Here is a 14684-nt window from a genome sequence, read left to right on the forward strand (position 1 = left end):
TAGTTTTATAGAATGATATTTTTTTGAATACAATTGTATGGAAAAAACTTCAACCAGAAAAAACAATTTTCGAACCAATTATGGAATGGAACATAATATTATATTTATTGGAAACTTAAATTTTGGAACACTATTTTAACTGTTTCTTAGGTGGAATTATTTCATTATGGAATTGTATACTTCATTAGGTATTGTAAAAAAAAATTTAAAAAATTGCATATTGATTGAAGCATAATAATAGGTATTTTTGCATATTTTTCTAATTTTTCAGATAATATAAGGATAATATTTGTAGTTTTTTTTATAGAATATTAGCATCATATTTTAGATGTTTTAGGAGATTATAAATCCGGACTTTAAGTCTAACATGGATTCGTATATTGTATAGTCCTGCAGTTAACATATAGATGGTTGCAGGATTGGGCAAGTTCCTAAATTTATTGTAACTCGTTACAAAAATATATACCAACCATAATCGTACAAACATTGAATATCCCCACTGGCCAGATTATAATTGTGAAAACCAAAATGAACTAATTACCTATAACCACTTATGAATTATTAAAGCACAAAAAGAACAACGTAACTTGTAACTTCCATATAAAGTTATAGGAAAATTTGTGACTAGTTACAAGTTACAAGTTAAATTTAAAATGAGTAACTTGTTACAATTTACAAAAGTTACCAAGTTGCATAATATAGTTACAATATACATAATATGTATTTCCAATTTACTCATAATAATACGTGTTTCACATGAATTATTAATTTTCAAAACTATGCAGATTCCAAATAACGTGTTTTTGTTTATCCAATTTCTCAACTGTATTTGTTCCTAAGAATTATTATTTTATTTATTAATTTTCCAAACATAGACAGTTCCTAATCGTATTTTTTCTACATATAATTTTAAATAATAAATATCATTAATATGCAATTTTCAATTTTCTCCAGCCAGATATTAACGTTTCTAAAAAAAATGTTATGGAATCGATGGTGCTCCTGTAAAATTCCATTCTAAATAATAAATATGAAATTGCCTATATCAAACCCCTTAACATGAGGGTATGAAGCGGCTAAGAATAATAGGAGACTTACCTATAGACTAATAGACTACGTTTATCGCGAATTAGGATTTACGTGCGTATTTTTTTTCCTGGGAAATACGGTCCGAGAGAATACGGTCCGGGAGTATACTTTCCAGATTTATACGGTCCGTGACAATACAGTCCGCATATTTTGAAATTCCGCGATTATACGGTCCGGCATAATACGGTTCGAACAATATTTTATTCCGCATTTCTACGGTCCGCGACTATACGGTGTACGTAATTTTTTTTCCGCGAGAATACGGTCCGGGATTATACTTTCCAGATTTATACGGTCCGTGACAATACGGTCCGCCAGTTTACATTCCGGAATTCTACAGTCCGTGAAAATACTTTCCGAGCTTAAACATGCGTCCACAAATACCAAATATACACTACACACTTTTTGACCCATACACATACTGTTCAAGCCAACGATTTTTTTTTTGAATTTGTAATTTTTTTTTTATTATTGGTAAAGCACAAGACAAACAAAGTATTTAAGACATAATAAAAACTACCTACACCTGTGTTACGTCCCAACCGACGTCGATATATACATCAACGCAGAAATGAATACTTGATGTACTAGGTCATGATGAGTGTTTATTTATCGAAGTACTTAAATACAATATTGTAATTTATGGTGTAGAAGAGGGGTGTTACGACTCTAATATAGAATTTAAACTGTGAGTGGTGTTACGACCTGACTCTGAATGTCCCTAACCGTCTAATGGTTAGCTCAAACCATACTGTATAACCGTCTTACAAGCTCTTGCCCTGGGCTTCTATATTATATATAATTGAGTCCTTTGGAGTGGGTGGTCGTAGTAGTGGCTAAGCTCGGTCATGAGACAGAGTTCGGGTCTCGTATTTGGTGTGCTGGTCGACTCGCATCCTTCGTATGGGTCTTTCCAGGAAAGATACGTATGACGACACCTTCTATAGTTTAATAGTTTTCACTACACTTTTGCAACGATCTCCGCTTGTTATACTATACTAATTGCCTTATTAGTTATATTGTAAAATATTATTAGAAACGTGCGGTGCGCTGTACATAGTTAATATATGATTACTTAATACCTAGGTACGTAACACAATGCTTCGCTTTATTTGGGGAGGTCCAGTATCTAGTCTCCAAAAGTGCCGGGAAAAATAAAAATAAATTAAGGAAAAATTGGAACTTTTACGTAAAATCAGATTTTCGACAAAATCAATTTTGGTTCTTGGTGTAACGCGAAATCTAAGGTAAATTACTTACGTACATGAAATTTTAAAATTATTTTGATTCGTTTTGAGGTATTTATAGACATATGAAATTTTCGACTATTTTAGGTTTTTCTTAATTTATGTCGATAAATAATTTTTCATCAAATAACTTGAAAATGTAAATACCTATACCTACCTACAATACGTTCCTAGTGAGTTTTTGTTAGTGGAAATTAAAAAAAAAACTTGAGCCTAAATCCACAATAGTTTTTTATGAGCGTCTGAAGTTTGAATTTTGACAAAATTCGTAAAAACCACGAAAATGTGCAAACTATTTTGAGTCAGAAATTCATTAAAATCTATATTTTTCTTCGAAAATTGAATATTTACGATTCCAATTACCAATTGTTCTACCCTTGTACCAAATAAAACATTTCAGAGCTGTAAATACTGTCATGCATTACTAGGAATCATGTTTTTTAATTTCTTATTAATTAAATTAAATTTTTTTTATAATTATTTCACAATAAACATATTCAAAATTAAAATGCCACAACTGAAATTATTGCAAGAAAGCAATAAAATATTGATTTATTTAGAATCAGAATGACATGAAACAAATGTATGTATAGCAATTAGATTTCTTTATCTCATATTGAAAAAAGGTGGGTAAGTGGATGTTGCTCTGCTGTACAGAAGGTTTCAAGTGGGTCACTGTATAATGGGTGTTTAGTAAGTTCCCACACGAAACATAACAGGTAAGCCGATACATATGTAAGTTCCCGCACGAAAAAAAATTATACCGAATACTAACTTCCTTGTAATTGAATCTAGTCGATAATATAATATTTATGATCCATACATTATTATTTATTTGTATAGGTATAATCGTATAAAATAACTAATAACAATAATATGAATATGAATAATAACAAAAAAATCAAATTTTATTTGATCAAACAATTAACAATATAGCCAATATAGTCAGACTGTGTTATTATTTTTATGTTTAGTTAAGAAACAAAATCGATATCTGTAAAAATAATTAACAGTGAATTAATAATTTTTTTGATGCTCGACGGACAAAAATATACCAATATGTATTTTCCCACATGGCGATAAAATTTAATGCATTACATTCTATATCTAGAGTTATCTTTATTACCTATTGGCTATGATAATATGAAATAGTATGGACAGTCCATTTTATTGATTTCAGTACTCGTTCATAACTAACAGAGTTAACATAAAGTAAACAGTTTATATTACAATATATAACAAATATATGTACGTGGATGCGTGTAAACAATAAGTGCCGTTCTAAATGATACACTGATAATGTAAAATTAGTTGAAAATAAAAATACGTGTTTTGTACCCATGAGGAAGTATTGTGTACTTTAAATCGGCAAAAAATAAGTAATTTTTGTAAAAGAAAAGCAGTAGACAGAGTTGTTGAAAAACCATCAAAAATTATCAGACGAGAACTTACACAACATAAAAATGCAGGTAATTTTTTAATGTCTGATATAAAGCTAATTTCTAGAAATGTACAAAATGCTAGAGCCAGTTGTTATCCTAAAATACCAAAGTCAAGAAAAGAAGTTCATAATACTTTGAGTTCTATTGTTGTAAAAACAAATAAAGGTAAACATTTTATTTTTGAAAATGACGGTTTAAATGAGATTATTATATTTTCATGTGATAATGTCATGTGGGAAAAAGCATTCAAATATAAAGGTTTTTTGCATTCCTTGTGCAAATTTAAATATAGTCACCCTATAGTTACTTTAAGGCCGTATGCGTTTACGATTTTCGAACTCAAAATATAATGTTTAATTTTCGAAAAACCTATCGCACGCTTACCGCGGTACGCGCAGCTGTGAACGCCGAACAGCGGCTTACTGAAGTGTTATCGATTTTATAATAAAGTAGCGCTCCGGTTTAGCCGGGGGAGACCCCTGGACCCCCCCCCTTCCCATCACCATATTAGTTAAAAGAGGATACCAGTTTTGTAAACACAGTCGAATTATAAAAGTCGCACTTATAATAATCGTGATTTGGGTGGTCGGAGGTGATTTGGTGATAAACTCTTGATGTCCATGTCTATATTTGTTTAATATTTACTTAGATAAATATGCATTTTTTTTGTTTTGTGAATAATAAATTCAGTAACGGTGCGCGAGTCTTTACAAAAGACGACGGGTAACCTTTATAAAACGTTGCCCCCTGAACCCCCTCACTAATTTATTTTGTCTTTACTGTTAAAATTAATATATCTTTAAAACTAGAAACAAAATTAATATAATTAATGATGTAAACCATTTTTAAACTAATAATACAAAAAAATGTATAAACTTATAACAAACAGGGACGGAGTAGGAAAAAAATTCAGGCCAGAAAAATAAATTTCCTCCGGGCCATTAATTATTTCGTCATTGTTTAAGTTCGATTAGTATTTTTTTTCTCGACGGCCATGAACATGAAAGTGGTCATTGTTCATCGTACTCCTTAGTCGGTATATGCATATACTTTATATACTTGTTTTTTATTTCGTATTTTTTTCGTATGAGTAGTTTATTACTTTACTATAGTCTATCATTTCAATTCTTAATAATTAAATCGTCAGGCGTAATGCCAAATAATTGCTGAAATTTCAAAATTTTAATATTTACATATAATATTAAACTGGAAATAAATAATTTATCGTAAGATAAAAACGATTTGGAACAAAATTTAAAAAATAAAAACGGCAACGATTACTGAAAAGTAAAATAAAACAAAAATTTGAATAACGCGTCTCAGAACACAGTTCTTACTCCACTCAACTTTCCAATGTCCACCGCACAAAAACGACTCTTATTTAATCTCATGGGTAGAACACGATTGTGAAGAATTTCGGAATAAAAATCCCTCGGGGAAAAAACCCCGATGATAGGAAAAATAATGTCCAGACTACAATATTACTCACATGAAAATGATTGATTAAATATTTTTTTAAAGTGTAAGTAATTACCACATTATTAGTATTTAATTACAAATAATTTATACTTATTATAGTAAAGGTATACTACTTATCATTAAAAAAATGTATGTATAATAAATAATATTCAAACATTAACAATAATATTATTTTGTTTTATAAAACCTATCACGATTTGGAACAACATTTAATATAAGTTTATGACTATTTAAACAATGGGTACATTCATTATAACTAGGGATGGGAATGTAATGCCCTATAAAACGCTAAAAAATACCGTTTAAAAATGCTTTTATGTCCTAAAAAGTCTAAATAATGCACTGAACAAATGTCGGTTAATTTTTTTTTTTTTAACAAATTGTAAAATATGATTGATAAAAAAAGTGATTAAAATAATTTTTTATGGGCAAAAGTTCAGAATTTTTTAGGCTAAACTTTAACTTGGATTTCTTTTAATCTGAAAAAACATATATTTTATTTGTTAACCTTATATTTTTTAAACTATTTTGGTAGATTAAAAAATATATAAATATATATAAAATTACAAGTTTGAATTTTGGACCCAAATACTTCAATACTGTCCTAATAACCATATAATGTCCTAAAAAATTAAGAAAATGAAGTTAAAATCAAAAAATGCAAAATATATTTTCTTATTCTCATTCAAAAGTACATGTTCCGGATTTGCGCCCAGGCGAGCATCGTAGAGCAACCTCAGGAAAAAAATGAAAAGTTCATCCAAATCCTAGCCTTAGTTATAACTATATTGTTCGAAATTAAAATTTTATTATTCGACGTATGGATCATTCAGAATATTTTTATTTTTTATTTATTTATAATCTTTTAAATATTGTCTCTATAAATAAAACTTGTAAAAAATCTCTTAATAAGAATAATTATTAATTATATATATGTATATATGATAAAATATATTTAATAAAAACTTAAAAATACAATGTTCCTCATTAAGTCGGTATAATAGAATTTATAGGACGTACATAATATACCTACACCATTTTCTTAGAAGCATTTGAAAATGTTCAATTTTTATAGCTGAGGACTGAAAATTTAAAACAAGGTTTTTCACAAGTATTTTAAATTATAACAAAAAATATAAAAAATGTACCTATTAACTTAATTTTTCATTTTAAGTTCAAGTTTAGACTACTAAATTAAATATTTAAACGAAGAATAACAATGTTAATTATTTTGTTGTGATTTAAAAAAATCATTTGTGGGTACCTGTAACGTTTAATGTTTATTGTTATATTTTATACTATCTTTTCAACCTCAATATCTCAATATGTAATTCAACCATCGTATTACTGATAGTAGAATAAATTACTTTAATAGCAATAATAATATAATAAAATATATAGTTACTTAGGCAGACAGACCTATTGTCTTCGCTTAGAATCATTTTTCGTATACAATGGTTTTTATCACTTGAGTTCAAATTGAACACAATCATTCATATAGTGACCCACTTAGAGACGGGAGCTCGGTAAATTTACATGATAATTTTTTTACGGTTTTAAAATTCGAGTAACCACTAATTTCAATTGTTTTCATATGCACAACAACGCTATAGTCACATCCATCATATCTCTATCCTACTTATATTTATATCTTGCACATAAGATCTTCCAGCAAATAATTATTACCAAGACAATTTTCAACACCATCATCTCAATCTTAAAAATAGAAGTTATTTAAAAATTTCAATTTTATAAAAAATTTTCGTTATTTTTGGAGCTTATTTCTTTCACAGCTTTACACAATTAAATACCATGGATCAAGAGTTAAATATATATTCTGAGTGGAATGTAATGAATGTATTGATGATGTGTGTTTTTTTTTTATTTTTTTTTGAATTTTTTTTTGTGACTGTCATCGCTTTTTAGGACAGTAAAAGTGCTTGGATTTTCTTCAACAGTATCTTTTCTGATAGGAAAGTGAATCTTATTGGTAGGTACTTTGGGGGGGATGAAAAGTAAAGTTTTCCAGTAGTTTTCAAAAGCGCCGTGAAAAACAAAAGAAAAATTAAGGAAAAACGGGAATTTGTACGCAAAATCTGTTTTCGAAAAAATCGATTTTAGTTTTTGGTGCAACTACTAAACAAATTAACGTATATATACATGACATTTTCACTGGTTATATATATTTTATATACTCGATAAAATTTAAAAATATTTTGATTTGTTTTGAAATGTTTAGGAACATTGTCAGTTTCCAATTTTATTAGTTTTTCTTTCTATGGATGTTTATAATACTTTTTTTGTTGGGTAAAAAAGCTTGAAAATGTAATACAAGGCTGCTACTATAATATTACAATGATATTTAAAAAAAATTCAAAATCCTTAGTCACAGTTGTTATTTATAACCATTTAAAGTTCAAATCTTAAAAAAATACGGAAAAATCATGAAAATTAGCAATTTATTTTGAGTTGAAAATTCATAAAAAATTTTCTTTTTAAATCTAAGATTTGAAAATATAATACAAGATTTCTCATAAGTTTGTCTATCTTTATCAAATAAAATAATATCTACAAAAAAGTCAAATTAAATTTTTATGAGCGTTTGAAATTCATATTTTTACAACATTTGATATTCACTCGATTTCTCATGGAACGATTTTGGTATTTTGTTGTTATTAAAAAACGAATAACTGTAGATACGTGAAAATGTATTGTAAAGTAAACACGAATATTAAAATAATTAAAATAATATTATAATCCGCATATTCATTTTATGAGCGTTCCGGTTCGTAAAATTTTCCAATTCTAGCACTGATCACAAGAAATATGTAGGTAGGTAATTTATCGGTAAACCGCGTATAGAAAACTTCTCAGCTTTTATGGATTAGTTATAACTTAACCTAACCCTTCCTTCGCGGCTTTATACCTATTTTGTAACATTTCGATTACATTTGCAGAACCCGTGCGCAGTGGTGAATGACAAGAAATACGATAAGCATATTATATTAGGTAGGTATATTATTATTATAATTTATAATGCCTCTTTATTCCGATAAACTTTCGTTAAAACACGGAAAAGGGTACCTACTACAATTGTAAATGTGGCTTGGTATGGCACGATGTCTGGCTTCAATCCCTGATGTGCTCCTAATGGTGAATATGGAAGATAGATCCTCATGAACTTTTTACATTTTGAGCAAAGAAAAGGTATTGGTTTTACATTAGCTAATGTGTGCCTTTTAAAATATCGTTTGATTCATAAAACCCCTCCCCTCTTACTGAAGGTAAAATTGTGTAAACCTATGCCACTCGACTATCTATATACTTATAATTAACTTTTCCAATTACATACACGGTTCTTTTAAAGAAGGATCTCAAGTTGATGTTGTTTATACCGACTTTGCTAAGGCGTTTGATTCAGTTAATCATGAGGTTCTTATCTCTATACTTCGTGCTTCTGGTTTTGGCGATCCTATCCTATCTTGGTTTAATTCATTCTTATTAAATAGATCGCAATGGGTTAATATGTTCAATACAAAATCTGACATATTTTTATCTACCTCTGGTGTCCCCCAAGGTGGACATCTATCACCCCTTCTTTTCTCTTTGTTCGTTAATAGTGCTTGTACCTCCCTTAAACACAGCCAACTACTCTGTTTTGCTGATGACATGAAGTTTTTCCTTAAGATCTACACGGTCGATGATTGTCTCAAACTCCAGGATGATCTTAATAGATTCTCTGCCTGGGCAGAAACTCTTGGTCTTACATTAAATGTTAATAAATGCCGGTCAATGATATTCACCAGAAGTCGCTCTCCTATCACTTACTCCTACGTTTTGAATGGCTCTTGTTTAATTCCCGTTGATTCTAGCATTTGTGATCTTGGTTTTACATTTACTTCCTCTCTTTCTCCTCGTGCCCACATCGATAAAATTACTTGCAAAGCTCTCAAGGTTTTGGGTTTTGTTAAAAGAATATCTGGTGAATTTAAACTCACCAGCTCTCTCAAATCCATCTATTGTGCACTTGTACGCCCAATCGTTGAATATGGCTCTATTGTATGGGATCCTCAAACTGCTGATGCCTGTATTCAACTCGAACGTGTTCAGCGTAAATTCTTATGCTATATGAAGCACAAATTGAATGTTAACTGCCCCCCTCATGATTATACTCCTCTACTCCGTCTCATGAACTTATCTTCCTTAGCTGACCGTCGCCGCTCGCATGCTCTTGCTTTTCTTAATAAAATCTTATCGGGATCTGTTGACTCCCCTTCACTCCTTGCACTAATTAACTTTAAAGTTCCTGTTAAGTGCACCCGCAACACACATACTTTTTTTATTCCGCATTGTCCTACAAAATATTTACAAAACGAGCCAATAAACCGTATGATGAAATTAGCCAATGAGGACCCGTCATTTCTTCCATAGTATTATACTATTATCTTTTATTTTGTTTTATATATAACTCATGTAAGCATGTACCGATGTTCCACACTTAAAATTAGTATGTAATTTTTGTCAACATTACACCATACATATCTGTATCATGGGCTCACGCCCGTTTATAATTAATAAATAAATAAATAAATAAATAAATAAATAAATAAAATAATTTATCATATCAGTTGTTTTTTTATATATTTAGGTAGGTAAACCTAACCTACTTCATGGGTCATATTATTATAAACAAAATACAAATGAATGTATTAAAACTTATATTTTTTATTAGTTTCTTTTTTAAGCACCGACAACTATGGCTATTATTATAGTTAAGGATTGAAAATTTAAGACAAGACTCCACGTAAATAGGTTATATATTGAGTACTTTTTTAACAATAATACCATCAAATATACTTGCTAATATCATAGGCTGACTGAACGTTTTCGATCAGAATCGTTTTTCTTATACAATGCTATTATATCGTTGAATTCAAATTTAACACCATCCATTACGGTGACCCACTTGTCACTTGTCACCTACTGTACAGCAGAGCGATATCCACTTACCCACCTTTTTTTATATACATTTTGTAGTAATGCGCTATATTATTATGAAGATTTTAATAACACGATATAATTTCACGTGGTCGGCAAATAATAGTATACCACGCGAGTCGAAAAATTGAATATCATTATATTGAACAATGTTAAATAAGAGCGGTGCAATATTATGTGATCTCTGACGGACACATGAAATTACATTAAAAAACTTCGAAAAAAAATGTCTGTATAGGCATTCAACATATTGCATTCTATTTGATACAAGAGTTTAATCATAAAAAAATTGGGAAACCTGTTCAATTTAGTTGTATGTACTTTTTGAATATATATACACACTAATTTTGTTATTAAAAAATATAAGAATATTATTGGTGCGCATGACAGTAATACTTTCATTGCTGCTCGCGAGATCAATGGTGCTTATAAAGTGTCTCTTGGTTTCTTTAAATTCATCGTTGCAAAAGTATCCAAACATAACGACATTTTATACAAGTAAGTAGTAATAGTTTACGACAGTGGCGGCAATCTTTGCTTCAGCAACAAGCATACACAATTTGGTGAATGGGTGATTGGATGTTGTGTGATTATTATTATACTATTACTGGTTAATTAGTGTAACATAATTAAAAACAAAACAATAAAACAAGTTTTGAAATAAATAATTTTTAGAAGAAAATGTAGCATTTACAATGTTATTTACCTATATATAATTATCCTTCAAGTAAATTATAATCAAAATAATACCTACAATTGACATTGACTCTAATTGCTATTTTAGATTCGGATCGAAGCAATAGGTACCATATTTTGACAAATTCGATTGTGATTCTTTGGTGTAACTCAAAAACGATTATTTTTCAGTTAAGAAACATAGACGAAGATAACATAAACATCGTTTAAAAAACTGTCACCAACACCTATATTCGATTATTTTTTTTTTGATAGAATTGTTTCTCGACGGTGCTGTAAACTATCTAGCTTAGTTTTAAAGTTCGCTCGGAAATCCTTCCACAACAAAATCCACTTAAAGTAAAATTTGTATTAAAAAACCCCATCAACAGGTATGCCTCCAACACCAAAGTTCGAAAAAAGTGACATTTTCCATATTTTTTTTCCTATCAACGTATAGATTGCCATTTAAATAAATAGTATAGCACAGTTTAAGGCGTCAAAATAAGCTCCTTCTTTTTAAAAATGTAAGTAACATAAATGTCGTTTTAAAAACTGTTTTCAATTCCTTAATAAATTGTCTATTATATAATATATTTTTTACTTAAAAAAAGTGGTTGTTATAATTAGAAATATTATATATTTTGTAACTATTCTATATAACTAAAGATTTGTTTTTAAAAAAAAATTATTTGATAAATTTATTACATTTTGATATCGATCAAATATTAACTAAAATAAATTATGTGACCCATTGATTGAATATTGGTAATTTGTAATTAATCTAATAAATTATTAATTTTTTTGATTTTACGATCACTACGATCTCTTAAAATAATTTTTAGTAATAATAATATTCTTCAGTTTTAAAATAGGTTTTTGATTATACGATCATTATTAAAATCTCTTAAAATTATTTTTAATAATAATAATATTTTTCAATTTTAAAATTAGTTTTTTATTTATACGCTTAAGGGGCCTCGCTATGGCATTGATTTAAGGATAATCATTTAGGCAATTTCTCGTCACCGCCACTCGAGATCTTAGCTGTCATAACACGTATTATACCTAATTAAACCATAAATGTATATGTAATAGGTTATCTATCGATATGTATCTATATTCTATATATAAACATTTTTTATATGAGTTTTAAAATTTTGTCGTATGCGGACCGTCAATGACCTAAAAGATAATGGTTTGAAATAAACTTGAAGTTAAATAAACTTTTCACCCAATGGCCTATGTTGCCGCGGGTTACCCAATAAAAAAAAAAAAAAAAACTTGAAGTCAATTTCGGATACCTACAATATTAATTTACACAATTAATTTTCTTCGTTTAATTAATTTTAGTAGGGATGCGATCGTCCCGTCGTCCAAACCACGAGCAATTATGTTTTACATCTTATGATTCGAGACGAGACAGTCGGTTTGGCCACCCCTGTAAAATATAATAATTAATATTGTACAGCGTTTGTGTTATACCTTCTACACGTCAGCCATCGTATACCACATCGTGTATCGACATTCTAATTCTTTTGTCTGTCTGTTGTCCTAAATACACACACGAACACGTATATCTAAACCTGTATACTATAAAATATACATGTAGCAACGGTTCCCAACCTTTTTAGTTATGCGGACCACCAATTAGTGTAGATAGTTTGTATCATTTCATTTTTAAAATATTTAAAGTTATTTAAGTTGTTATTACATTACAGATTACGCTTGGGTGGATAAATCTACATTTTAACGAATAGCTCAAAAAGAGTCAAAATATTTTTCAATTGATATGGTTTATATAAAATTGCTAATATGATTTTTCATTTCGAGGACTGTGGTATACCTCCGTTATCTTTGGCCAGTACAACGTATGCTTGTGCAATAGAGGACGTGCAATCATGGTCCGTCACAAAATCATATTTGTGTTTTTTCTAAAATATATAAACTGCTTAATATACCAAATATTCATGAAATTCGATCTTGTCCAGTATCATATCCGCCTCATCCCTGAGATAAAATATTATAACATTCGTACCTCCAGATGGTGAAAAATCGAACAGTCTTAAATATTAGGGAAATTGAATTAATAAGGCTAGGTTGGGTTAGGTTATCTGTTATTGACCATCGTGATATCGATAGACTAAATAATATGCGGTCTAGAACTGTCAAGATGTTATACATAATTATACGTTCTACGACACAAGCAATATTCAGAATTCGTGTACCGGGTGATTCTTTTATCAAACAACACTTATTATTTAAAAAAGTGTAAATTGATAGCCAATTCATAATTAGCAACAAATAGATACAATCACGTACATTACACTAAATAATCAACTTGTAAAATTATAAACAGCTTTATGACGATAAAGGTGGGTAAGTGGATGTCGCTCTGCTGTATAGTAGATTACACGTGGGTCACTGTATAATACTATATAATACTGTTAAATGTTATTCATTATTATTAATAAAGTAGCCGGTTGAATAAATATTATAAAATTACAACAAAATATCTAAAATAGTTAATCTTGGTTTTTTAATATGTAATTTCATAAAAATTTGAACTTAAAATAACTATACATAAAACTGTGTTTATGTATTTTTTAGATTTTTGCTAACAGAATTAATTACTTACGTGGAACATTGTTTTAAAGTTTTAATCCTTAGCGATAAATGTTGAACATTTTATAAATTTTTAACTAGCTACTAAATAATTTATTTGTAAATACTCTATTTGATTAATTTAGTCAAAATTCGAACTTTAAATGCTTATAAAAAAAAATTGTGCCAATATATTTTTAATCTTTTTCAACTGATATCGTAACAATATATATCAGGCGCCTTGTATTAAATGTTCACGCTTTTGGCCCAACAAATTAAACTTTATTGATAAACATAAAAAAAAACTAAAAAAATTGAAATTTGGAATTGTCCTTATACAGCTCAAAACGAGTCAAAATATTTACAACATCGTATAGTGTATGGAAAATGCTAATATAAACATTCGGTGAAATTTTCATGTATTTACAGTTATTCGTTTTTGAATTACAATAAAATAAGAAAATCGTTACATGAGCAATCGAGTGAATATCCAATCTTGTAATAATATGAACTTATGAGAAATCTTGTACGACTTTTTCAAATCTTAGATTTAAAAAGAAAAATTTTTAGGAAAAACATATATTTTGTCAATAATTGAACTTTAAATGCTTATTAAAATAAATTGTGACTGGATTTTTAATATTTTTCATCTGTGTTTGAAAAAATATATAGAAGCCTTCTATTTTTCAATCTTTTTTACTCAAAAAATAAAATTTTATTGATATTTATAGAATAAAAACTAAAACTATTTGAAACTGAAAATGTCCGTAAACAGCTCAAAATATGTTGTGGTGTTATGTTGTATAGGAAATGCTAATATAAACATTCATTAAAAATGTCATGTATTTACGGTAATTTGGTTTAGAGTTACACCTAAAACCAAAATCAAATACCAATTTTGTGTACAAATTCTCGTTTTATTTTTCAAGGCGCTTTTTACTTTTGACTCCCCAAGATACCAACTAGATTCAATTTACTATCAGAAAAGATACTGTTGAACGAAATCTAAGCACTTATACTGTCATAAAAGGTATTAACAGACACAAATAAAAATTTAAAAAAAAAACACACATATCATTGTAAATTCAATACATTCATCACTCCACTCAGAATCTAAAAATAGTTACATAAAGTATAAGACGATGTGACA

The 14684-nt window shown here is 28.7% G+C and overlaps 1 protein-coding gene across 1 annotated transcript; it reads left to right on the top strand.

The window, feature by feature from the left end:
* Positions 1-8926: 8926 nt before the first annotated feature.
* On the top strand, positions 8927-12683 carry LOC132953276 (uncharacterized). Its single transcript, XM_061025818.1, has 2 exons — positions 8927-9368; positions 12652-12683. The coding sequence occupies exons 1-2, from the start codon at positions 8927-8929 to the stop codon at positions 12681-12683; spliced, it is 474 nt and encodes a 157-aa protein (XP_060881801.1).
* The last annotated feature ends 2001 nt before the right edge of the window (positions 12684-14684 follow it).

This window comes from Metopolophium dirhodum, chromosome 1 (assembly GCF_019925205.1).
Source record: "Metopolophium dirhodum isolate CAU chromosome 1, ASM1992520v1, whole genome shotgun sequence".
Lineage (NCBI taxonomy): Eukaryota > Metazoa > Arthropoda > Insecta > Hemiptera > Aphididae > Metopolophium > Metopolophium dirhodum.

Excerpts from the sequence above, each read along its gene's own strand:
- LOC132953276 (XM_061025818.1), top strand. The coding sequence starts at position 8,927 with ATGAAGTTTTTCCTTAAGATCTACACGGTCGATGATTGTCTCAAACTC. Across the intron at positions 9,369-12,651 it reads TCAACTCGAACGTGTTCAGC|ATTACGCTTGGGTGGATAAA; the intron begins GTAAATTCTTAT and ends ATTACATTACAG.